Here is a 25890-nt window from a genome sequence, read left to right on the forward strand (position 1 = left end):
TACTCAGGAAGCTGAGATCTGAGGATCACTGTTCAAAGCCAGCTCAGGCAGGAAACTCTGTGAGAGTCTTATCTCCAACAAACCACTAGAAAACTGGAAGTGGTGCTGTGGCTCAAGTGGTAGAGCGCTAGCCTTGAGCTGAAGAGCTGAGGGACAGCGCCCAGGCCCAGAGTTCAAGCCCCACAACCAACAAAAAAAAAAAAAAAAAAAAAAAAGGTTGGAGATATGATATAGATTCAGAATATCCCCTTGGCAAATGTGAAGTCCGAGTTCAAACCCCAGTACCACCCCTTGCCCGGAACAAGTCTCATTGCATTGTTTCTGGCTCATTTTGCTCTTCCAAATTCCATAAAGGAGCTGGCAGTTGGGAGCATAGACTTAACCCAGTCCTACATTCAACCATGGCTAGAATATGTAATTATTTAGCTCAGCTATACAGTTTTTAAACCAATCCAAAGCAAATGCTCACTTTCCAAAAGATATAAAATAGAAAAAAATGCTTAAAAGTAGAAACTGAGCCTAAAGTCCTGGAGCCCCTACAATCCTCTATTAGCAACTCAGTGTGTTAGTGACTGATTAGATAAAAGGGGCGTGAAAGGCCTCCAAAGATAATAGCCCTGTAACAGATAGGGTAGTAAGAAGGCAAAGAAAGAGAAGTTGAACATTAAAGAAAAAAACATTAATAAGTTGGGTCAAAATGCTGAATCAAAAATCTGTAATACGTTTTTTTTTAAAAAATCCTCAAAAAGATCCAAACCTATCTAGACTTGCCTGGTCTTAATAAAGAACAGGTGGGCAATAGGACTACCTCCTTATTAGTAAAACCAGGCCAAAAAAAACCCAGCAGGAAACCTTAAATTGAGCACAGCTCCCAAAATTTATTTCCAAAAGCTAAAGCTTTTTAAGACTGAAATTTCAAAAGCCAAAGTCCTCTATTTTCCACAGTTAATATATGTAAATAACAACTCAAAACTTTTCTTTCCAGAAAACCTCTTAGCACAATCTCTTATGGTACATAAACCATCAACAGGAGAACTTGATCCAAATATAAACGGGTCATTTCCTCCCTGTACAATGCAGTAGTATTTTATGAATGCCATTAATTGAAAGCAGGAAAAAAAAATCTAAGCAATGGATTTACATGGGAAATACCAACGTCATATTATAAACTTTTAATAGACAAAAGCATTTTACTTACGATGTTCCTTGCTGAGAATTAGGGTGGGTTTTTGAAGGCGTATCATATTGTTCTGTGGGGAAGGAGACAATGTCAGAGCAGCATAATGACACACATTTATGAGATCATTAGCTTAAGTTCCCCTTTTATCGCTTCCTTCCTTTTCCCTAAACACTCAGTATATGTTCTGTCAACCAGTGTTGCACACTGCTGTTGATGTAATCTCACTGTTATAACATTTATGGTGCTTTCAAGTACAAGGTCTGTTTAGATATACCAAAACAAATAAACAACAAACAACCTTTTAAAACACTAAACCCATCTTGAAGGTAATGTTTGCTAGCCTCTTAAGTTGCCAGGAACTGTCTCAGCATGGAGACTTTCTTGTTCTTGATGACAGTTGACGGGCTCATACTGAAGTGCTAGGACACGGCTGCTGCATTAGTCACCCTCTCCTGGCTTGACTCCCACATCCATCAGCAATTGGCCAACGCTCCCTCTTCACAGCCTCCATCTCACCTGTCCTCTCCCTTTCTCAATCCCTCATGACCCAATTCACTCACTCAGCACCTATTTACAGACTGCCTAGTAGGGTCCATGTGCAAGGCATCCAGTCCGGTCCTCAGTACAGTGGTAGTTGACTGAGGGACATGAAACAAACTCATAAATATCTATCATCCTTGGCAGTATGACGTAAGTACACAGATCAATTGCATACCCTGGGAAACCACAGAATGGTCAGTCTGTTGGTTATGAACAAAGGCAGAAATAGAATACAATGGATTCTGTCACAGGGGACAGGTGGGTTTCTGATGGAAAGCCTGCAAGAGGCCTTCAGGCAGAGGGGAAGAGCAAAGATACAAGTGGGAGGAGTTAAAGCACTCATGTTTGGAAAGGGTAGCTGTGTGGTTGTGTGGTGGGCAGAAGTGGGAAGTGGGAGAGTCAGGCTCAGAGAGCCCTAAACCCAGGATGGGAAGTTTGGGGACACCTTCAATGATTGAAACAGACACAGGCTATAGAGGGCCTATGAAGATGATTACAGTGATGCTACCCTATGTAACACAGAAGAGAGCAAATTTGAAATGTGAACTGTGGAGCAACACACCAGTTGGCAAGCAGTTACATGTGTCTAGACATAAGGTCAAGGAAACTGGAAATAGAACCAAAGTGGAACTTCTTAGGCGGGTTCATTCATCCCACAACTGTCATGTGGAGAGCCCTGCATATTTGCAATTGGTCTCTTTATCCTCAGGGTGGCAGCAGTTCTTATGTGATATTTCCAAGTGCCTCCTCCTGTTGAGACAGCTAGAACCAGGGCTATAGTTTAATCAAAGGGTAGACGTCCTTCTTCTAACCATTACCAGGAACTACACATAATCACTGTGACTGGGTTCCAGGTTCCAAAAATTTGCAATATTCTCAGGTAGCCATGTTTTTGCAGCAAACATAGGCAAGAAAGTGAGTACACGCTCAAATCTCTACCTATCTATCCTTCAGGCTCCAAAACTAGTTCTATGCATGTGAGCATACTCCACTCTTCATTCACTGCTCCATTCAGCCCTCATTCTTTCTTCATCCAACCAACTAGATCTCCCTTTTCAGAACTTAAAAAATCACGTTCTCACAGGCATCAAGCTCCCAAAACACTAAGAAATAATAAAAGGGCAGCACTGTGAAAGATCTGGTGCAAGCAGCTGGTAATAGGAGTCCTGTCAGGTTCCCATCAGGGACTTCTCATCAAAGTAACAAGGAAGTGGCTTTACATACTGCACAGGCCAACAGGGTGGTCCATTCCCAGCTTAGAACGTGCTTATGAGTTTGTCTTAAACTGACAGTTTGTTAACGTAGAGAGCCGCTTATTCCATAGCAAGAGCTAGCAATCCCAGGAGTCATCCACTAGAAGACAGGATTTGCATGCTTGGCAGCCCCAAAGCAGCCCTACATATCCATACCTGGCACTCCAACTTCACCCCCTACTAGTCATGTGTGTTTGAATTAGTGGCCAAAATGCCAACAAAAGGAGATTCACCACTGGGTGCCAGTGTCCCGTGCCTATAATCCTAGCTACTAAGGAGACTGAGATCTGAGAATTGAAGTTCAAAGCCAGCCAGGGCAGAAAAGTCTGTGAGACTATTATGTCCAATGAGTGGTAGAGCTGTAGCTTTGAGCAAAAGCAGCTCAGGACCAGTGCCCAGGAACAGTGTCCAGCAGCAAGGAAGATTGACTCTGAGATTGTATTGATTTACACTATTCTAAAGGAAGATTTTCCTTTCCTCGATTTTCTAATCTTTTCCCCTCCCCTCATATCCTTAAGATTCAAGCTAAAATCATCAAGAGGAAAAACAAATGTGAAGGAAAAGTATCATGGCGGGGAAATAAATCTGAAGGTAGAAGCAGTTCTACAGAGATCTGCGAGCTCCCCTTCCCCCTTCTCCCAGCATGCATACAGACACACCATGCACCCAGCTGTTGGCCTCTTCATCCTTTGAAGATTAACACTTCATTCCTGTAGCAATTACCACATCCTGCTGCAGGTTATTTCCACCTGTGCAAGTATCTTATCCCACTTAAGATATTCTGTGGATCTAATTAATTGCAGCTATCCAAGTGATATTTGTAAGGCTGACATGCCTTGCATAGGTCAGAAAACAAAGAATTTATTGATTTGAGGAATTATGGTTGAACGGAAAAGCTGGACCCAATTATTTCCCTCTGAGTTTTCAAGTATTTTCAATTCTTCAAGCAGGGATCAATAATTACATGGCCAAGAGAGATGGAGGAGCTAGAGAAGCTGTGTGCTGTATTCTTTACAAAAATGTTTGGTTTTAAAATTAGAGAAATCACACAAAAAAGTTTCCAATTTTTTTTTCTTGCCAGTCTTAGGGCTTGAACTCAGGGTCTAGGTACTGTCCCTGAGCTTCTTTTGCTCAAAGCTAACACTCCACCCACTGAGCCACAGCACCCCTTCTGGCTTTTTTGTTTGTTTGTTTGTTTATGTGATACTGAGGAACCCAGGCTTCATGTATGCTAGGCAAGCACTCTACCACTAAGCCACGATCCCAGCCCCCAACTTATTCTTTCTTGGATTATTTTATTTTGTTTTGGGGAATAGTGTCATTTCACTATGTACCCCAGATCTTGAACCTGCCTTCTAGGTGCTAGAATTATAGGGGTGTGCTACTGCCAAGCTATGCCAGCCTATTCTTATATACAATTCCTGGGTGTAATATTTTGGGAGCCACATTCAAAAAATAATATGTAAATAATATCTAATTTTGCTTGTTAGTGTTTTGCTAGAACATTTTCATTAACTCTTTACAACAATCCGAAATAACACCTAAAGACCAAGTTTTTGGCTCTCTCTTCTGTTCTTTCAATATAGGACAGCCTCCTCTCTGCTGGAGCAATTACTTCTAAGGTTTTACATTAAATCAGTAAAAATTATGCTTTGTTCTTCAATGGAATAAACTATTCTAGACATTTACTTACTCTGATTTTGGATTGCAGAACAGATGTGCTGAGAATCCTAGAGAGAAAAAAATAACAACTCTGGTGATTAAGATATTAAAGTTTTCCTAAGGGCAAAATCACGTTGCTTTTAACATTGAAAAGATAAGTCATATATCAGCTTTCAATACATATTTTTTAAAAGACAGATAGTTAGAAGCAATATCCATAGACTCTACAATTATTATTTTACTATATGACACATAACTATTCATCTCTCTAATAATCAATCTTCAATGCATAAACACTGATTTTTACATATAGCTTTATTTTTTTCTGTTCTTTCCTAGTTTATTTTTCAGAGTTTAAAGGTTATGTCAGAGTTTAAAGTTTTATTCCAAATAAATTGCCTTTCTATCAAAGTATCATTATAAAATAAGTAAAATCTACCTTGTGGGAAAATGGGTGTATATAGATAGAATGTTGTGAATAATATCATGAAAAAGAACAACTACAGATGTATATAGATACATAGTAGGCTGTGCAGAACACACCTAAACTACATCAATATCCTGAAGGTTACTGGAAAATACAAGCCAAAAAAAGAAAATCTGGCTGTATTGTAATGCACTGTTCACAAGCACTGAAGCATATGAGTCAGCATTCAGTTGTTTCTCATGAAAACCAGCACTTATGTCACTGATTACAACAAGCTTAAGAAAATTCAGGAAGCTAAGATACATGTGTGTGTGCACAAGCATGCGTTTGTATGTGTATGTATGTGCAAGCTCCACAGAAAGAACCCTCAAATAAGCTGATGTAGCTGGGCTTAGCTCATGCCTGTAATACTACTGCTCAGGAGGCTGAGATCAAAGGCTGTGAGTCTCTTTTATCTCCAATAAATGAAGAAAGCAGCAGCAGAAACAGCCAGAAGTAAAGCTGTGCTCAATGGTAGAGCTCAAGCCTTCGGAGCAAAAGAAGCTCAGGGATAGCACCCAGGCCAAGTTCAAGCCCCTAGACTAAGGGGGAAAAAAAATGTTGTACCAGGGAATCCTGACTGCTTTTATAAGCTGTAAATCCCTGTGCAAATCTAAGATGCTGTTACTAGTAAGTTGGAGGATAAGCTTAAAAGCATTATGAAATACTCCGGAAGCTAAATTATGATTTTAACCTCATCTCTAAAGATTCCATCAACATTCTACCAACAGCTCTCACAGCACACTTCACCCTTTTCACTAAGGTAAATGCTGTGCCTGTCATACTTACCTTTGTGGGGAAAGGAAATTTGGATGGCTCTGCTGTACTAGGTGTATGTATTGCTGTCAAAGGAGGAGGCCACGAATGGGTCATTTCCTAGAAAGAGATTTGAAAAGGGAAGAAGAAATAAATTACAACTAGAACTTTTTTTATCTTAGTTAACTTTTTGATCTTAGTGTAAAGCGGATTGATGATTGAAAGTTATTTACTTAAAAAGTTACTTAAAAAAAAATCCTACTGGAGGAGAGATACTTGAACTTATAGGCACAGGCAGGAACTTCCTGAACAGAGTCTCAGGCTCACAACAAATTGGAGAGAGACTTGACAAATGGGACTACCTTAAAATAAAAAGTTTCTGCACAGCTAAAGCTATAGCAACCAAGCTAGAAAGACAACCAAATAACTGGGAAAAAATATTTACCAGCAATATATCAGACAAGGGGTTAATATCCAGTATATACAGGGAACTCAAGAAACTAATCCCTCCCAAACCTAACAAACCAATTACTAAATGGGCAAGGGAACTAAAGAGAGACTTCTCAGAAAAAGAGATAAAAATGGTAAAGAAACACATGAGGAAATGTTCACCATCCCTGGTTGTGAAGGAAATGCAAGTAAAGACAATACCTTACCCCAGTCAGAATGTCCCACATCCTGAAGTCAGCCAATGATAAATGCTGGAGGGGATGCGGAGAAAGAGGAACCCTATTACACTGCTGGTGGGAATGTACACTTATACAACCACTTTGGAAAGCAGTCTGGAAGGTCCTCAGAAAGCTAAATACTGACCTCCCCTATGACTCAGTCATACCGCTTCTAGGCATCTATCCTGAACAACAGGAACCAGTATACAAGGACACATGCACCTCCATGTTTATTGCAGCACTGTTCACAATAGCCAGGATATGGAAACAACCCAGATGTCCCACCACAGATGAATGGGTCCAAAAATTGTGGTATCTATACACAATGGAATATTATGCTGCCATTAGAAAGGTCAAAATAATGGCATTTGCAGGGAAATGGATGGAGCTAGAAGAAATCATATTGAGCAAGGTAAGCCCAGAGCAAAGAGACAAATGGCAACTGGTCTCCCTGATAAGTGGATGTTAAATCCAAAATGTAAGGTGATACAACAAAATTAACAAGACAAGAAACAAAGGACTTCCACTCATCTGGTCCAATCACTAATCAATAACCCCATGCTGCAGATCACATATATGATGCCATATATATGTGTACACCGGAGGGAAACCAGGAGGATGACACAGAACTTGAGGGAATCAGGGAAAAACATACAACAGCAGGACCCATCAGCTGCACTGGACATTGATCAAAATGAACTAAGCAACTCAATGGCAGAGATGGGAGGGAGGGAACAAGTGGGAAAGAGGGAACAGCTGATGCTATGCAAAACAAAAGAAATGTACATATCACCCAATGTGGAAGAAATAACTGTATTGCAAAGCTCATAGAACTCATAAATGTTATAGACCATGATAGACAATTTGCCCCAGAAAGATGAATGTGACTTTAACTAAGCATCACTATCCCACAATACTGTGAAATTTGGGAAATTATGTAACTACTTAATCACAATTAAAAAAATCTGAAAAACAATCCTACTGGAATGGGTTATGTTTAAAAATTGAGTCTCTCAAATGTAACAAAACTTGGTAGAGTGCTTGCCTTGCATGCCTGAGGCCCTGGGTTCGATTCCTCAGCACCACATAAGTAAAAAGAAAAACGCTGGAAGTGGTGCTGTGGCTCAAGTGGTAGAGCGCTCGCCTTGAGCTGAAGAGCTGAGGGCAGCACCCAGGCCCAGAGTTCAGGCCCCACAACTGTTGTGACGAAAAAACAAAACAAAACAAAACAAAAAATGAGTTTGAAGAATAAGAGGATGAAAGGGGAATGGACTGGGCCCTGCACATGTCACAATGCTTGTAGTAATGGGTGCTGGAGGCCTGCAGTACAGGAAGAGCCTCCATCCACGCTTTCTTCCTCCCTCGGCTTCTTTACTGCACTTCCTGGAATTATTGAAGTTCAAAGAAGAACTTTCCTGTTTTACTTAAGCAAACAAGTAATTCAGGCCACTTGTTCCACTTGGGAGGGTTTTAATGGCTTTGACCCTTCCCTGATACATACTATTAGCACATAAGAACTTTTGAGGGAGGAGGCCTTAACAATTACCTTCTTTTTCCATGAAGTTTGATTCTCTTTACTCACTGTTTCCTGGGTTGAAGGGCAAGATTCTAAAAATTACAAATTAAGGGTATGTCTAATTTCAAATACATATAAGCATACACACACACACATCTGAAAAGGGATATCACAGCACAAAGATTCACTTTTTCAGATGGAGAAACTCCCAACATTTTTGCAGATGAGAAAATTGAGGCTCAAAACAAGGAAGCAGGAGGCTGAGCGGACGGCAGGTTATAGACACCTCTGTCTTTTCAGTGTTGCAAAAGCAGTGGCCTTGCCACATGCATCACACCTGGCTGGCAAACGGTCGACTAGCAAGCTAGGGTGCTCAGACTGAGTATAATATGCTATTCCACTTGTGTATCACAACCTCTCTCCTACCCTTCATTCTTTCCAAAGTGCTGGTTACTTTCTCTGCTTCTACAGAAATGCCCAGTGATCTTTGCATCCCCTGGAGATAGTATGTGAGCAAAGCTTCCACCTCCAGCCTTCATACTTCTTCTCCTGCCTTTCCCCCTGGGTGCCTACAACCCCAGGATAAAACCAAAGGGACTGCATACAGTAATGAGCCTTGTAACTGGTGCTGGCTTTGAGGCAGTTTACTGAATGACTTTCTGCAATCTGCAGCAGCAGTTCTATTCTAAACCATACCACAGTCAGAGGTCCTAATTGCAATCCTAACGGAATCAGCTAAGACAACCTAAATTTTGGGTCTCAGTTCTCAAAGTACAGAAATGGCAGCTCAGGTAAAGTGCTTAGATACATGGCATTAAATATATGGGAAAGTTACAGTGCTTTAAGGGAATATTTGGGTCTTTAAGATAGGGTCTTGCATGGAGCTGGGAAGGTGGCTCAGTGGTAGAGTGCTTGCCTTGCATGCATGAAGCCCTGCGTTCGATTCCTCAGCATCACATAGCAGAAAAAGCTGGAAGTGGCGCTGTGGCTCAAGTGGTAGAGCACTAGCCTTGAGATGAAGAGCTCAGGGACAGCGCCTAGACCCATAGTTCAGGCCCAAACCGACAAAAAAACAACAACAAAAAAAAGATAGGGTCTTGCAGTATAGCCTAGCCTGTTCTTAAACTCATGATCCTTCTGTCTCAGCTTCTCCAATAGTGGCATTCTAGGCATGTGCTGGAAACATTACAACTTTTGATTCAAAGTGTAGTTTCAAAAGAATTTCTATACTATGCCAAAGAAAGCTCCCTGGTGTTCTATTTATTTGACAATACTTTAAGGTATAGGACCAGTAAACTGTTAATTTTTTTTAAAGAGCTGACATATATAATTGGGTTTGAAAACAGCATCCTTATGTTTTCCCCAAGAATCCTAATGGGATATGTGGCTTTTAGAAACCAATTAGTTCCAAACACCATCCATCCTTACTCTCAATGCCTAAGGCTGTCCCAACAATTAAATTGGGCACTTGAAAAGTGCCTAAATTCTTTCAACCCTAAGTGGTTCCCTGGTCTTCTGAAAGAATTTATGTACTCCGCTAAATGCTTTCTTTCCTAGAAGGATTTGGGTATTCAGAGAATTAGGGCTATTACTACAGAGAGGAGGTTACTCAGGTAGTGAATGACTGATCACACGTGCAAAGCCAAATCATGTGGCACCGGCACCAGTCCCCAACCCCTTCTAGGTCCCATAGCTGCTGCGCACCCCTGCTCATTTCCCTGTAGATGTGGTCTAGTTCTAGCTGTTCCTCTGAACATGCTCTTTGCCCACCATCCATTCCCTGTCCCCTCCTCTGTTCACCGGACTGTCAGATTGTTCACAGCCCATATTGTCATCACAACATTGTAATTTTGCCTTTCCTGTCACAATCTCCATGAGTTCTTGCTGCCTCAATTCTTCATAGACAGCCCAGACCTAGAAAAGGTATCTGAAGGTTTAATGGATATTTGCTGACTGAACAAATAATAACGCTACCCCCGGCACTATAAAGGCATTGTTGGAATGTTGACTGAAGTAGTGTCTACTTACACTGCCTTCATTGCCCGACAGCCTGCTGAGAAGACTCCAGCTGTTTCCATATGCTTTGCTGAAGGTAAGTTGTCCACAGCCCCCCCCCCCCCCCCCCCCCAGTTCACAACTATTTCCTGGTTGCTAGTAAAGTCTGTCTGCCATCTGCTTACCTGGTCAGCCTGCAGGAGTAACAAGCCAGCACTTCTCCATTAGAACATTTCCACCCTAAATACTATCCACAGAGAAACAAACAACATGGACTATGACTGGTTTTTCACTGTTACTGCTATCACCCATCTGTGTTTGGACTCCTAGTGACCTTTGTGAATTGGTGGTACAAGATAAGATCAAGAACGTTTAGACAGACGACACTGTCTGGAACATAGGACTTGTTAAAAACAGAAGGGGAAAGATCTCACTTTTTCATCTACAAGAAGGCCCAGGCCTTTTCAGTCCTGGGCATGCTGTTTGCTGGGCAGTTCCTGATTTCCACATTGACAATATGCCCTCTTTGCTTTCATTAACTACTCTCATGCATCCCAATGGGCAAGAACTCATTAAAGTGATGCCTGATGAAAGGTAACGGGTTGGGGAACTAAGCATAAAACGCTTATCTGATGCTATAATGCATGCCTCCTACAGAGGGCATGTCTTATATTAGCATACATCAAAACCTAAGTGATATATTTAAACACGCAGATGACAACAAATCTATATTGTTGAAGTTGCTTTTGAAATAGAAACAAACATTACACAAATTCAGAGAATAATGCTAAGACCATAATTTAAAATTCAGTCATTGATTATTTTTATGACTGTCTAAACTAAAGAATTTCAGAAGTAGCTACTCAGGAGGCTGAGATCTGAGGATCGCGGTTCAAAGCCAGCCCGGGCAGGAAAGACCATGAGACTCCTATCTCCAATAAACCACCAGAAAACCGGAAGTGGCGCTATAGCTCAAGTGGTAGAGTACTCGCCTTGAGCTGAAGAGCTAAGGGACAGCACCCAGGCCCAGAGTTCAAGCCCCACGACCGACAAAAAAAAAAAAAAAAAAAAAAGGAATTTCAGAAGTAGAATGAAAAAGATATAAAAATTAGAGGGTTGGGAAGGTGGCTGAGAGGTAGAGTGCTTGCCTTGTATGTATGAGGCCCTGGGTTCGATTCCTCAGCACCACATAAACAGAAAAGGCTGGAGGTGATGCTGTGGCTCAAGTAGTAGAGCACTAGCCTTGAGCTGAAGAACTGAGGGACAGCACCCAGGCTCAGAGTTCAGGACACACAACCAATAAAAAAAAAATTAGGGCTGGGAAGATGGCTCAGTGGTAGAGCGCTTGCCTTGCATGGCCCTGGGTTCGATTCCTCAGCACCACATAAGCAAAAAGAAAAAAAGCCAGAAGTGGTGCTGTGGCTCAAGTGGTAGAGCACTCGCCTTGAGCTGAAGAGCTGAAGGACAGCGCCCAGGCCCAGAGTTCAGGCCCCACGACTGGACCCCCCCCCCCACCAAAAAAAAAATTAAAATTAAAAAGTTAATTAAAAACTGTAACAAAGATGTTACAGAGATGTTGGTTTATCCCTGGCAATCTCTGTGTTTGATTCTGGTACCCATCTTGTATATACATTTATCTGATTGGGGGAAAGGAAAGGAAATAACAAAATGCTGAAAGTACAAAAGATGACCCATTGCAACAATGATACTTACAGGACACTGTGTTGGAAATGAACTTTAGGGAAGGGATAGTGGGAGAACAATGGAGTGGGGGTAACAATGCTCAATGAGAAATGTACCTTACTCATGTAAATGTAACCCCTCTGTACAGCATCTTTACAATAACATTTTTAAAAAAAATTCCCAAAGCAACTTGAAAAAATATTTGACAAGTGCAAAGCTAAGCAGAATAGTAACCAGTGTATTGATGGTTACAGGCACCGTCATCACATAATACTGTATAATGACAGAACTAATGGGGAAAAACTGGGTAAATGTTTATTTTGAAGGGAAAAAATTATCAGTAGAGGCACATGTCATTTCTCTATCTTCTACTACTTAAAAAAAAATATCAAACTTCACTGTGAGCTGGTGGTTCACGCCTGTAATTCTAGCTACTCAGGATATTGAGATCTGAGGATGGTATTCAAAGCCAGCCTGGGCTTTGAACCACCAGAAAATGAACCACCAGAAAATCAGAAGTGGTGCTGTGGCTCAAGTGGCAGAGCACTTGCTTTGAGCTGAAGAGCTGAGGTACAGCACTCAGACCTAGAATTCAAGCCCCACGACCAACCAAAAAAAAAAAAAAAAAAAAAAAGACATAGAAGCAAATTATAAATCATAGACAAAGGATGAGAATTACACAAAGCCTTCAATTATTTCAATTACAGTATCTCAGCAATAAAATCAACCTCCAGATTTCCTACAAATTAAATCCAAGGTAGGCAACAGTTATACAAAAAGAAAACACATCATCTCAAGGGGAGAAGTTCTTTATCTCGGAACTGAAATCTAGAAAATTCTACAAGTCATCCTGGTTAGGAAGAAAATTCCTGAATAAGCCAGTAACATATTCAATGATATATTTATAGAAGTATAAAAACTCATGATCAGGAAGGAAGAGAGTCAGAAGGGGGAAATATAGGAGAAAATGAGGGAGAGGGTTAACACTGTTTAAAAGGAATGTATTTATTACCTTAGATAACTGTGACCCCTTTGTATATCACCTTTACAATAAAACTTAAATTAAAACAAACCTCATGAACAGACTCAGTAATAACAAAAACTAGCCCTTTAATAGTGCAGCACCTACCATACATGTTCTATGTGTGTTCTTTTGGTGTGCTCATGAGCCCTTTTGTGCAAATGTAAACTTTGTCTTGTCTAGTTAAGGAGAAACTTTTTTAAACAACAACCAAAAAAAAAGTCCTTTGCCAGATGTCAGTGGCTCACGCCTGTAAGCCCAGCTACACAGGAAGCTGAGATCTGAGGATCAAGGTTCAAAGCCAGGCTGGGCAGGAAAGACCATGAGATTCTTATCTCTAATTAATCAACAGAAAATTGGAAGTGGAGCTCTGGCTCAAAGTGGTAAAGTGCTAGCCTTGACCACAAAAGCTCAGAAACACCACCCAAACCCGGAGTCCAAGCCCCAAGAATGAACAACAACAAAACACACACACACACACACACACACACACACACACACACACACACACACACACACACACAACCACAAAAACAAAAAATCCAAAAAACAAAACAAAAAAAGAGGGCTGGGAAGGTGGCTCAGTGGTAGAGCGCTTGCCTTGCATGCTCGAGGCCCTGGGTTCGATTCCTCAGCACCACATAAGCAAAAAAGAAAAAAGCCGGAAGTGGCGCTGTGGCTTAAGTGGTAGAGCGCTAGCCTTGAGCTGAAGAGCTGAGGGACAGCGCCCAGGCCCAGAGTTCAGGTCCCCTGACCGGACCCAAAAAAAAAGAGCCCTTTAATAAAAGTAAGTTCAAAATACCTATTTCCTTCCCACTTTTTTTCCCCCAAATAACCAATGAACATTGTATTTTTAAATTTTATTTATTTTATTTGTTGGTCCAGGGGCTAGAAATCAGGACCTAGGCACTGTCCTTGAGCTTTTCTGCTCAAGGCCAACTCTCTATCACTTTGAATCATAGCTCCACTTCTGGTCTTCTGGTGATTAATTGGAGATAAGAGTCTCACTGATTTTCCTTCCTGAGCTGATTTGAACCTCTATCATCAGATCTCAGCCTGCTGATGACCATGCAAGTAGCAGAATATTGTTTATTAAGTAATATTCCAATTACCATCATGGGGCAGGAGCTATTAACTGATTGACAGGGTTGAGCTGAAGTTCTCTGCCCCAACCTCAGATTTATATGTTCAAATTAGTCTAGTACAAACTTAAGGGTATTACAAGAAAATAGAGAATAGGGCACATCCCCAGGGATAGATGACCGAAAAAAAAAAAAAAATCGGGAAGCACTTAAGCAGTTTCAGTAATGGCTCTAACAATTTCCTCACTAAGATTAGTACATACAGGGACTTCTGTCTTTTGACGGGAATTAATGCAAATAAACACTCAATCCCATAACCATGCAACCAGGGTTTCTACTGTTATCATTCATACTTCAAACATACTACCAAATCTCCCACAACTAGTCACAGTCCCCACAGTGCTCTAGAGTTCCCACAAAGGACAACCAGAAAAACTTGAGGCATATCATGAAACTCTGGTCCAAATGCCTTACAGAGTTCGATAACTTCATTTTAATTAAGAAAATTTGGCCAGGTGCTAGTGTCTCCTGCCTGTAATTCTAGCTACTTGAAAGGATGAGATCTGGGGATCAAGGTTTGATATGAGCTGAGGCAGGAAAGCCCATGAGCTTATCCCCAATTAATTACCAAAAGGCAAGAACTAGAACTATGCCTCAAGTTGTAGGGTGGAGAGGAGAAAGAGGAGAGGGAGGGAGGGAGGGAGGGAGGGAGGGAGGGAAGGAAGGAAGGAAGGAAGGAAGGAAGGAAGGAAGGAAGGAAGGAAGGAAGGAAGGAAGGAAGGAAGGAAGGAAGGAAGGATGGAAGGAAGGAAGGATGGAAGGAAGGAAATCTGATAAAGAATTCAGGAAGAAAATCTGATGAAGAATTCAGTACTTAGCTGGCCACTGGTGGCTCATACCTGTAATCCTATCTACTCAGGAGGCTGAGATCTGAGAGCACAGTTTGAAGTCAGCCTGGGCAGGAAAGTCTGTGAGACTCTTATCTCCAATAAACTACTTCAAAAAAGCTGGAAGTAGTGCTGTGGCTCAATTGGTAGTGTGTTAGCTTTCTGCAAAGGAAGCTCAGGTATAGCACCCAGGTCTAGAGTTCAAGCCCCAGAGTAAGAAAAGAGAGAGACAGGGTGAGAGGAGAGAGAGAGAGGGGAGAGGGGGGAGGGGGAGGGGAAGGGAGAGGGGAGGAGGGGAGGAGAAGAGAGGGGAGGAGAGGGGAGGAGAGGGGAGGAGAGGGGAGGAGAGGGGAGGAATTCAGTAATGTTCTAATTTCCCTTTGTTACTGAAGGGAGCTAAGAACAGCAATTGTCCACTGAAGGGAATGTACACAGTTTACTCACTTCAAATGGTAAATAGTAATAATGAACTCACCTTCAGAATTTCTTCAACACAATGAACTTCACTGGAGTATGTCTGCTGAAAGAGAAAAGAAGGAACGGTTAGTTTAAAAACAAACAAACAAAAACCAGAAAAAACAAGAGTTAGGAGTGGTAGTAGCGGTGCAGGTATTACCACATGGGGGGCTCAGCTTACCTCAAGGCCTGCCTTTTAGGATCTGAGCACTAGTAAATGTATTCTGGGATGAATAAAACCAAAAAAAAGTCACCAGATTTAATCTTGGGGAAAACATGAGGGAAACAGTAAACTAGAGAGCACAGCAGACTAAGTATGACTTTGAGGTCAAAGTTATCAATGGAAAATGTGTATATTAAAGAGATAGTAGGGGTTGGCAGCATGGCTCAGTTGGTAGAGAGCTAGACTACGAGCCAAAGTATCAAGTATTGAGTTTGAGTTCTAGCCTTGGACCTTAAAAAGAAAGAACGAAAGAAAAGAAACACAGAGCTATACACATAGCTGAGTGATAGACCCCTTGTCTAACTGCACAAGGTCCTGGGGAGGGGAAAAGTGGAAAGGAAAGAAAGGAAGGAAGGAAGGGATAAAATGAGAGAGAAGGAAAGTGTCACAGCTGGCCCCCAGTGGCTCACACCTGTAATCCTAGCTACTCAGGAGGCTGAGATCTGAGGGCAGTGGTTTAAGGACAGCCCAGGCAGACTCTTTTTTTTTTTTTTTTTGGGGGGGGGGGGTTGGTTGTGGGGCCTGAACTCTGGGCCTGGGTGCTGTCCCTCAGCTCTTCAGCTCAAGGCTAGTACTCTACCACTTGAGCCACAGCGCCACTTCTGGCTTTTTTTTTCCTGCTTATGTGGTGCTGAGGAAGCGAACCCAGGGCCTCAAGCATGCAAGGCAAGCGCTCTACCACTGAGCCGCCTTCCCAACCCAACTAGGCAGACTCTTATCTCCAACTTATCACTGAAAAGCTGGTAGTGGAGCTGGGCCTTAAGTAGCAAACTGTTAGCCTTCAGCAAAAGTTGTTCAGGGATAGTGCCCAGGCCCTGAGTTCAAGTACTAGAACCAGCACAAAATAGGAAGAAGTGTATAGTCGGCTACCTCACAACATCTGACTGATAAGCCCCATTAAATGACCATACATGGTGAACATCTGAACACATTAGTGGATCCACCAGGAAGAAGACCAAAGTGCAGTCAGGGAGGTTTCTCATTGTTCTTACTTTTTTCTTCTTCTTCTTTTTTTTAAATCTAACCTGCCAAAATCCATTTTAAAGTTTAAGCCACCTCTCACCCCACTTTTGTCAGCATTGTGACAATTATGTGATACAAAGTTCCACAGGACTAGAAGTTAAGGGGTGAAGTTATTAGTTCCCTGAAGGGAAGACGCGCTAGTTATTTATGCCTCCTCTGGCTAACCAGAGGACGGCAGCCATTGCTGCTGGCATTCCCACCACAGACAGTGTTAGGAGTGTCAGTGCAGAAGCTATACTTTTTGGGGGGTGTAATAAAGAAAAGTTAAATCTGAAGCAATAATTTTCCTAGAGATGTGAAACGTATTTCAGGACTCATAATTTTAAATGGAATAGCAGTTTTTGCTGGGGATCCATTCCTGAGGCATGTACCCTGGGCACAGTCTAGCAAGTGCTACACAATGCACACTGCCCTTCCTGTCCAGGCCACTGCCAATGCCACCACCACTGCAAGGCAGAAAGCACAGCTTTTCCTCTCCCACTAGTCCAATGCCTACCACACAGCTAGCTAGTAGCTGGAAAGGACTCTTTCCCCTCTTCTTGGCCCCAATTTACATGTAATTTAATACAAAATTGATTGGTAATCTAGAATCCACCGGTTCCCCTCATTCTAACTTAAGGAAAAATGAAAAGAGGTATATACATTCACACTGCCCTGTGATGAAATTTAATGGACATGTCAAAATTAAAGTACCATTTGAACTACCTCAGTGTATGTTCAAATCGGTATTCAGGTCCTTTGATATTTGTGAGGTACGGCCAGATAGTTTGGAAGTACTAGCCAAACAGAACCAAGGGCAAACACTACATTTGCTGTGCCCACTGGAGTCATCCTTAGACGTTACGAATGTAAGTCTTTTGCTTTCTAAAAACAAGTACTTTAGTTTTTATACCAAAGGTTGAATAACAACTGTATTTAACATTAATGTTCTGTTTTGGCACAAATGTCAGATACAGAAAGGAGTAATTTCACTTATGGGTAAAATTCACAAATAGTTTCAATATTTGTATATGCATTAGTAGAAAGAAATAACAATTAGAAGTTAAAGGAGAGGTCAGGTGTGGTGGTATAGTCCTGTAATCCTAGCACTTAGGCTACCCTGACTAACTACAGAGCAAGATTCTTTCTCAAAACAAACAAAAAAGTTAAAGCCAGGTACTATTGGCTCATTCATGTAATCCTAGCTACTCAGGAGTCTGAGACCTGAGGATTGTGGTTCAAAGCCAGCCCAGGTAGGAAAGTCCACAAGATTCTTATCTCCAATTAATTATTGAAAAAGCCAGAAATGATTGGTACTGTGGCTAAAAAACAAAACACAGAAAACCGGTATAACCCCTGCGTTCACTATATATGATGTTAGTATAAGTGGAGGGGAAGGAAAAAACAAATTGTTAAGACAGGGATACAGAAGGACCCATTGCAACAATGAGATGTACAAGTCATTATGTCAAAAACGAACTTTACAACTTTGGTGGGAGGGATGGGGGACAGGGGACGGGGGGAAGGATACGAAGGGATGGGAAGGGGAAACAAAGCAGGAGGCTACAATGCTTGATAAGAAATGTGCTCATTATCTTACCCATGTAATTGCAACCCCTCTGTACAGTATTTTCACAATAAAAATATATTTTAAAACACCAAACAAACAAACAAACAAACAAAAAACACTTCAAGGACAGAATGCAGTACTAGAGTTCAAGCCCAAGAACTGGCACTTAAAAATAAAAAATCCCCAGTCAACACCATCATGGTAAATCACTGGAAAAGATCAAACTCCCAACAGGGGGATCAAGTTAGCATGTTATGCAGACTTCCAGAAAAACTGCTAAAACTTGGGCTGGGAATAAGGCTTAGTGGTAGAGTGCTTGCCTAGCATGTATGAAGCCCTGGATGCTGTGGCTCAAGTGGTAGAGTGCTCGCCTTGAGCAAAAGAAGCTCGGGGTCAGTGCCCAGGCCCTGAGTTCAAGCCCCAAGACTGGCGCACACACACACACACAAAGACTGGTGCACACACACACACACACACAAAGACTGACACACACACAAAGACTCACACACACACACACACACACACACACACACACACACACACACACACACACACACACACACACACACACACACACACACACACACACACACACACACACACACACACACACACACACACACACACACACTCCTGCTAAAACCCCAAAAGGAATTCTCACAGACCCTTCAGCTAGCCTTCCTACCACAAGTACCCTGAACTGCTGATGAAAGTTACAGAGTTAAAGTTGATGCTATCTCTCCTGGAGCCTTTCCATGTGCTCCCACTAGCCTTTGAACCTGTATATAAAAGGTTATAAGAGACTGTACAGTATGAGCTCATTTTAGGTTCCATGTATCCAAGATTCACATCTCCACTTAAAAAAAAAAAAAAAAAAAAAAAGATGTTTCATAAGGGGTGTTAGAGAATCGGCCATGAACAAGCCAGCCCCGTGAGGGTGTGCCCTGAGTTCAAGCTAAATAAATAAATAAGTAAAATAGGTCTTTCAGGTGTGTTTGCAGAAAAAGTTCTGTAAGGACAAGTGGCCTTGTTAATAAAGTACAATGTGGCACCTCCAAGTCTGCCTGTGGAGGGAAGCTTTCCCAAAGGGGAGGGGCAGCTGGAAAACCAGTCCTTCTAATCCTTTACTTAAAACTATCACTAAGCAGACCCAGGCTCTCCCTTTAACTCTGTGACCAAACAAATGAACAAGTGGTCCTAGCTAGTACTCCGTAACACAGCTGAGACTCAACTTCAATTCTTTTAAAATACTTCAGATGAAAAATGGGGGAGGGGAGGAGGATGGAAAGAGAGAGAATATAACACAAGGGTAATTTGTTCAACATACATTGTACTTTGGAATCATCATAATAAAAACTAAGGTGTTTTTTAAAAAAGAGAGAGAGAGATGTTAAAAGGCAACAGTCAAGCCTGGCACTGGTGGCTCATGCCTGTAATCCTAGCAACTCAGGAGTTGAGATCTGAGGATAGTGGTTTGAAGGCAGCCTGAGCAGGAAAGTCAGTGAGACACTTATCTCCAATTAACCACCAGAAAAACTGTAAGTGGAGCTGTACCTCAAAGGGGTAAAGTGCTAGCCTTGAGCACAAAAGCTCAGGGACAGTATCTAGGTCCTGAGTTGGAGCCCCATGACTGGAAATAAAATAAAAAAGGCAACAGTCAACATTTATATTACTACATGATAATGGAGGACATAATTTCCTGGTCCTTTGATGTCTAGTTCTTCAAGTCAGTACAGACCATCACAGACCTTACTTGCCTCCTATCCTTAGTATCAAGACTCCCCTCCAGGGACTGGGAAGGTGGCTCAGTGGTAGAGCACTTGCCTTGCATGCCAGAGGCCCTGGGTTCGATTCCTCAGCAACACATAAGCAAAAAGAAAAATGCTGGAAGTGGTGCTGTGGCTCAAGTGGTAGAGCGCTAGCCTTGAGCTGAAGAGCTGAGGGACAGCGTCCAGGCCCAGAGTTCAGGCCCCTGGACCGGACCAAAAAAAAAAAAAAAAAAACTCTCCTCCAATCTGTCTGTGATTGTCTCAGACAATTTCCTATGTAGAGACCAATGTCCTCGTGGAGACTTCTTCCCATAATTCTACTCAATAAAGGAAAATGACAGCAGCTACTTATTGAATGTGTATTGCCCTTGACATTACATTGAACTTATTAGTACTGTTATTTCCTCAGTTGGATACCACCAATCATAAAAATTGATCCCTAGGTTGGCAGGAGAAATGTTGCTACACTAAATGAATCCACTAACTCTAAAATATATCTCTATTAAAGAAACATTAAAGTGAAATAAAAATGCCTCAGGGCATATTGTATAATGCCCTATTTTATTCTCCAGTCTACCTTTCTGGTAGGCATTATCCCAGTTTTTCAAACAGGGAGACTGGAATTGCACATCTGAATCACCCAAAAGCTGGGAAGTGGCCAGGCCTGGTTTCAGAATCCCATCAAACTGGCTTTCCAAAAACCTCAACATTCCTGCAAGAGACAACAGTTCAACATTTTAGGAGGGGTTGTGATTCCCTTCTAAAGAGCAATGGTTTTCACTTGCTTCTACAAAGAGGCATTGAGTGTCCACATATGGGTCTCTTAGTGATCCAAGTATTTCACACCAGAAGCAGCAGCAAGGCTGGCTTTAGTCTGATCTCTCACTCCTCTTGGAGCAACACAGGGTAATAAGGAAACTTACTGATATAAAAATAAAATGTTCATGTCTTCTAAGGAGGACACAGTCTGTTTACTAAACTAAAAAGAGCTGGACAGAAGAAATATATCTTACTACTGAGATGGAAGACTATTACAATGCTGTTTTATATCTCTCAAGTTTCAACAGAGCAGCACTTTTCTAACAATGCTATTCTCAAAAAGGCTTAGTTATCACCAACCAGGAAATGCACTGAAGAGGGAAGCCAGCAGCTCCTGGATTCTCAACCTGGCTCTGCTCGAAGTCTGGCTCTGCAGTCTTGGCTAATGCTCAACCACTTTGGGACTACTTCCTTGCTGCGATAAGCGTAATATTGCTAAATCTCACCACTTTGGAGGGTTGGTTTGAAGGACAAATGTGAAAACATGGAGCTTTAAAAACATTTACATGGCACCAACATGGAATAACAGTGCCAACATTAATTATGAAGATAGCTTTGCAAGAAATCACAGTAGGTTCTCTGTAAAGTTTATTTTTTTAACCTACCCAAATGTCCTTTTTTGGTTTTTTGATTTTCAGTATCCATTGCTGGTTGGTTATCTACCGTATTGGCTTGATAAGTAATACTTTCCCTTACCTGGAACCTTTTTCCCTCTTCTACCTCTCACCAGGACTTCAGGTTGCAGATGTAAAACTATCTTAAGGAAGATAACACGTCTTGCCTCATGGTTCCTTGAGACCATTCAGGTGTTCCAAGAGCTATCTGCACTCTGTCGCATTCTTTCTGCTGCTTCTAGGCTACAGGTTCCATACACAACATTCACGCAGGGGTCAGTTCTTCCTCCCTGCTTCACCAACCACATGCTGCATGCCACACCACTTAGGAACATTTGCTGGTGGTTTTTAGTTTCCAACCTCGGAATCTGAAATTAAGCTTCTAATTTAGATCATTAGAGGAGATTAAAGGGCTGACTTCAGTAGAGTACCTGCCTAGGAAGGATGGAACCCTGAGTTCAAACTCTAATACTACCTCCTCCCCCCCCCACACACACAAGATTTAGAAACTCAGATACTACAGTCTGTTTGAATCAGAAATCAACATCTCAACAAACTATGGTGAAATAAAGCATATCAGGGATAAAAGCAAGTTGTTTTAGATTATTATGCTCAAAAACACTGAACTACAGGGAAAACTATTTCCCCTATCCAATTGGCAAACAAGCAAAAGACAATACTGCATGTACAAGGCACAGGAGGGGAAGAGGTATTTGAATAATGAGGGGAAGAGGACAAAATGGTACTCTAAATAACATCAACTCAGCACTAGCTTTCAAATTCTAATAGTAAATGCTCTTTAATTTTGAGCATGGATTCCTACATGTTGGAAATAACATGCACAAAATTTCACTTCAGAAGCTGGGCGCCAGTGGTTCACACTTGTAATCCTAGCTACTCAGGAGGCTGAGATCTGAAGATCGTGGTTCAAAGCCAGCCCAGGCAGGAAAGTCTATGAGACTCTTATCTCCAATTAATCACTAGGAAACCAGAAGTGGTGCAGTGGTTCAAGTGGTAGAGCGCTCACCTTGATCTGAAGAGCTCAGGAACAGTACCCAGGCCCAGAGTACAAGCCACAACACTGATCCCCCCCCAAAAAAAAACAAATTCACTTCAGTTTGCCAACAGCAAGTTACTAGAAACAATGTAAACGTCCATCTGTAATTAATAGCTAAGAAACCTGTAGTACACAGCCCTACAAAGACACACTGGGTAACTATGACATTGCGGAGGACATTCTCTGAGTACTGATTCGAAGGTACTCTCCACGATCTATGAAGTAGGAGGAAAATAACTAGGGTACATGAAGACTTTTTTACCATGTATAAAATACCATTGAGGATAATGCAGAAGAAATCCAGAATATCAATTTCTTCTAGGAAGAATTGCATAGGTGTTTGGGGAATGGAGTAGGGGGAAGATTTCCACTATGTATCCTTTTTATTTTTAAATTCTGAAACATTACATATGTTACCTAGTCATCAGAGCACACAAATATTAAAACAAATAAAGCATATGTTTTTCTTAAAGTATGGCTGAATGATCTCAGTTATTTATTGATTACTTTCTATTATCTTTCCTCAACAACTTCCTTCTTCCAAATGCATCCATATAATTAGTCTGCCCCTAACTTGTCCCTGAATCCCTGTTTACAGACTCCTAGACAACCGTGCATATAGACTATAAAGTGCTGGTGGCAAGCCTGGCGCAGAGCAAGCTCTTACTCCTCAAGCTAGAATACCAAGTCCTTGAAAAAGAAGAATTTTTGGTTCTATTTTTATCAGTTGAACTTAAATAATAACAGGGAGGAGGAGGCAAAGTGATGGAGGGGTAACTCTGATCAAGGCATATATGGACATATCAAAATGAAACCCCTTGTACAACTAATGCTAACAAAAAGGGGTAGGGGGCAGGACACAAGGGCTGGAAGCATAGCTTAAGGGATAGAGCAAAAGCCTAGAAAGCATGAGGCCCGGAATTCTAACCCCAGTACTTGAACAGAAAACTCTCAAAGGATTGTGGTAAGAAAGAAGACAATGAATGTTAAGGTTAGTGGTACACAAATAAATGTATGCAATTATATGCATACTCATCATTTCTTTTTTTTTTTTTTCTTTTCTTTTTTCCCCTTCTGATCGTGGAGCTTGAATTCTAGGCTTGGGTGCTATCCTTCAGCTCTTCAGCTCAAGGTGAGCACTCTACCACTTCTGGTTTTCTGGTACTTTACTGGAGATAAGAGTCTCATGGACTTTCCTGCCTTGGCTGCCTTTGAACCACGATCCTCAGATCTCAGTCTCCTGAGTAGCTAGGATTACAGGCGTGAGCCACCAGCACCTGGCCATAACTCATCATTTCTAGGAAAGATGACAGGAGGAGACCAAAAGGCCTGGCTGAACAAGGATTTGACTTAACATTAATTCTATTTTGTGAATACTCAGAAAATTGCCTAAACAGCTAATTCTGTTCCAAGAACATGTTCTAGCTGCCTGGGTGTGCCTGTGTGGGCTGGAAAGGGTACAAAAGTATGAGCAGGATTACTTTCAAAAGCACCATGCCTTTGGGCAGCCGTCTAATGTCTACTTCCATACCCAGAATGTTAAGAGGAGGATTTTTTTTTTTTAAGTATCCCTGGTTAGATGTATAGGAAATTAAACCAAGAACAACAAAATCAAAAGGCCAAACCATGCTAGCGACTGTTAACATGGAAGAAGGGACACTGGACTTGAAAATGAGGTAAAAGTTGCATTTAAATAAAGGTTAAAGTTTCCCTTGAAAAACTAGTCATCACCCTTCATCTCTCCAGTTACTTTCAAAAAGTGGAGTGTTTTGAACAGCTTGTTTTTTGAGTGGTAGGGATAGAATCCAGGACCTCAAGCAAGCTAAGCACAGGCTCTAACTATGAACCACATCTCCAGCCACAGGTCATTTCTTACAAGGGAGAAACTTCAATATGTAGTTAAGAATTATTCGTGTTACCAGAACAACTCTAACTTTATGCATCAACAGGTGGAAAATCTAACATATTTAATAGCAGGCTAAATTGCAGGGATCTCTATAGTTCTCTAAATTTTTCAGGAGGAAAAATGTTAACAAGAAAAGATTATTCAAAATGAAGAGCAGGAATAATGGAACACTCTATGATCTCAGCATTCAGAGGCTGAGAAAGGAGGATGGCAAAAAGCCAAAATATGAGTCTTTACCATTGTCTACTTGTGGAACAAAAAATATTTGTCTATTTCTCTAAACTTTAACCCAATTATATTAAAATACATCCTTGCCAAAACTTAAAAACAGGACAAAACATAAAGTACATATTTTAAGCAGTAAAACCTATTTTAACTACAAACCTCTCAACCACCACTAAGTCAGGTATTTTCATCTACAAGAGTAGTGGCCTAACTATAGGAGCATGTGAATTCCTTAGAGACACAAACACCAGGTCCTTGGGATAGGACTGGGAAGGGGAAACGTGCTGGATAGGATAAAGGTCTCCTTGAGGTCAAGATACTCTCCAGGAGCAAAGCCTGGAGAGAATGCTAGGTGAAAGGAAGAACTCAAGTCTCCAGTGTGCTAGCGCTCTAGTTCTTGTAATAAATGAGTGTCTGAACCCCATTTTGGGGAGGGGAGTTGTAAGCTTGCTCTCTTATAGATAAACTGTTTCCACTTTTCTGCCAACTTAAGCAAAAACAAATCCCAAAGGTATTACTGACACAGAAACTTATAGAAATAAATCTTTTGAAATAACAGACTTTATAAATCAATATGAATAATTAGAGAATTGATTATCCCTTTCCAGTCAGTCACTTTGATCACTCAAGTAATTTGCTGTAATTAGTGTCATGAAGATAATTTATTTTTAAACACATATAAAAATTTTGTAAAAGCTCAGTTTGGATTTACTAAGCTACCTGAAACATTCTGAAATTTCTGTTTTGATCTCTGTTGAGAAGGCATCTTCTGTAATTATGAAAGTCTGGATTCTAGTTCTTCAGATCTGGCTTAAATAACTAAAAATGGAATCAGTAAGTAGCTGTTCTCTAGACACAGAACTGTTGTGAACACTACGGGATGAGTACAAAGAATGCTGCTTTCACTACTTTGTCTCTTCCATATCCTGAAAAGTTTCTATACAGACATATGAGGCAGAGCCTTCTTAAAAACATTACTTAGCATTGATGCATCATATGCAGAAATGTTTCCATACCTATTATTTATGATAACATGTTAGCTAACTTTCAAATGAAGAAGAGGAATGGGGCTGCCTGGGATGTGGTTAAATTCTCATAGAAACAAAGTACTTGGATGAACACCAAATGATTAAAACAAGCTAATAGTATTTGAGGATGAGTTTATGTCTAATCTCAGTTACACCCAGATTTCCTAACTACTGACAGAACTCAGTCACTCTCCATGTAATATACAGAATCAGAAATTCCCACTACAAGGCTGGAAAACTCAGTGCCTTTGATGAAAGACCACATGAGGTCCACGAAGCCCATTATGGGCATAGCTTGGGGAGAGGGGCGCTCCACATTCCATCCTGGTGATAATAAACTGATTTTTTCAACAGATCCAAACTCTAGGTAGAACCTTTTCCTTCTACAACTAAGTCTATCTATTAAAACACCTTCATTTTTAAAAATAAAAACCAAGAGTAAGTGTCAGTTCAACTAGAATGGATCACTGCAGGAGACTGAGAACCTGCAGTGTTGTCAACATGCTAACTTT

At 41.2% G+C, this 25890-nt stretch overlaps 1 protein-coding gene across 3 annotated transcripts in view; it reads right to left on the reverse strand.

The window, feature by feature from the left end:
• The window catches only part of Aff1 (ALF transcription elongation factor 1), a 214939-nt gene that overhangs the window by 44956 nt on the left and 144093 nt on the right, over positions 1–25890 (reverse strand). For 2 of the 3 annotated variants that reach the window (XM_070013206.1, XM_070013210.1), the window contains 4 exons: positions 15185–15229; positions 5891–5977; positions 4667–4703; positions 1199–1250 (listed from right to left, as the gene is read on the reverse strand). In XM_070013206.1, the coding sequence (XP_069869307.1) occupies positions 1199–1250; positions 4667–4703; positions 5891–5977; positions 15185–15229 (221 nt within the window). The remainder of the gene's footprint in view (positions 1–1198; positions 1251–4666; positions 4704–5890; positions 5978–15184; positions 15230–25890) is intronic. The other variant, XM_070013207.1, reaches the window with a different exon arrangement.

Source organism: Dipodomys merriami, unplaced genomic scaffold (genome assembly GCF_024711535.1).
Source record: "Dipodomys merriami isolate MVZ:Mamm:240054 unplaced genomic scaffold, mDipMer1.0.p SCAF_9, whole genome shotgun sequence".
In the NCBI taxonomy this organism is placed as follows: domain Eukaryota; kingdom Metazoa; phylum Chordata; class Mammalia; order Rodentia; family Heteromyidae; genus Dipodomys; species Dipodomys merriami.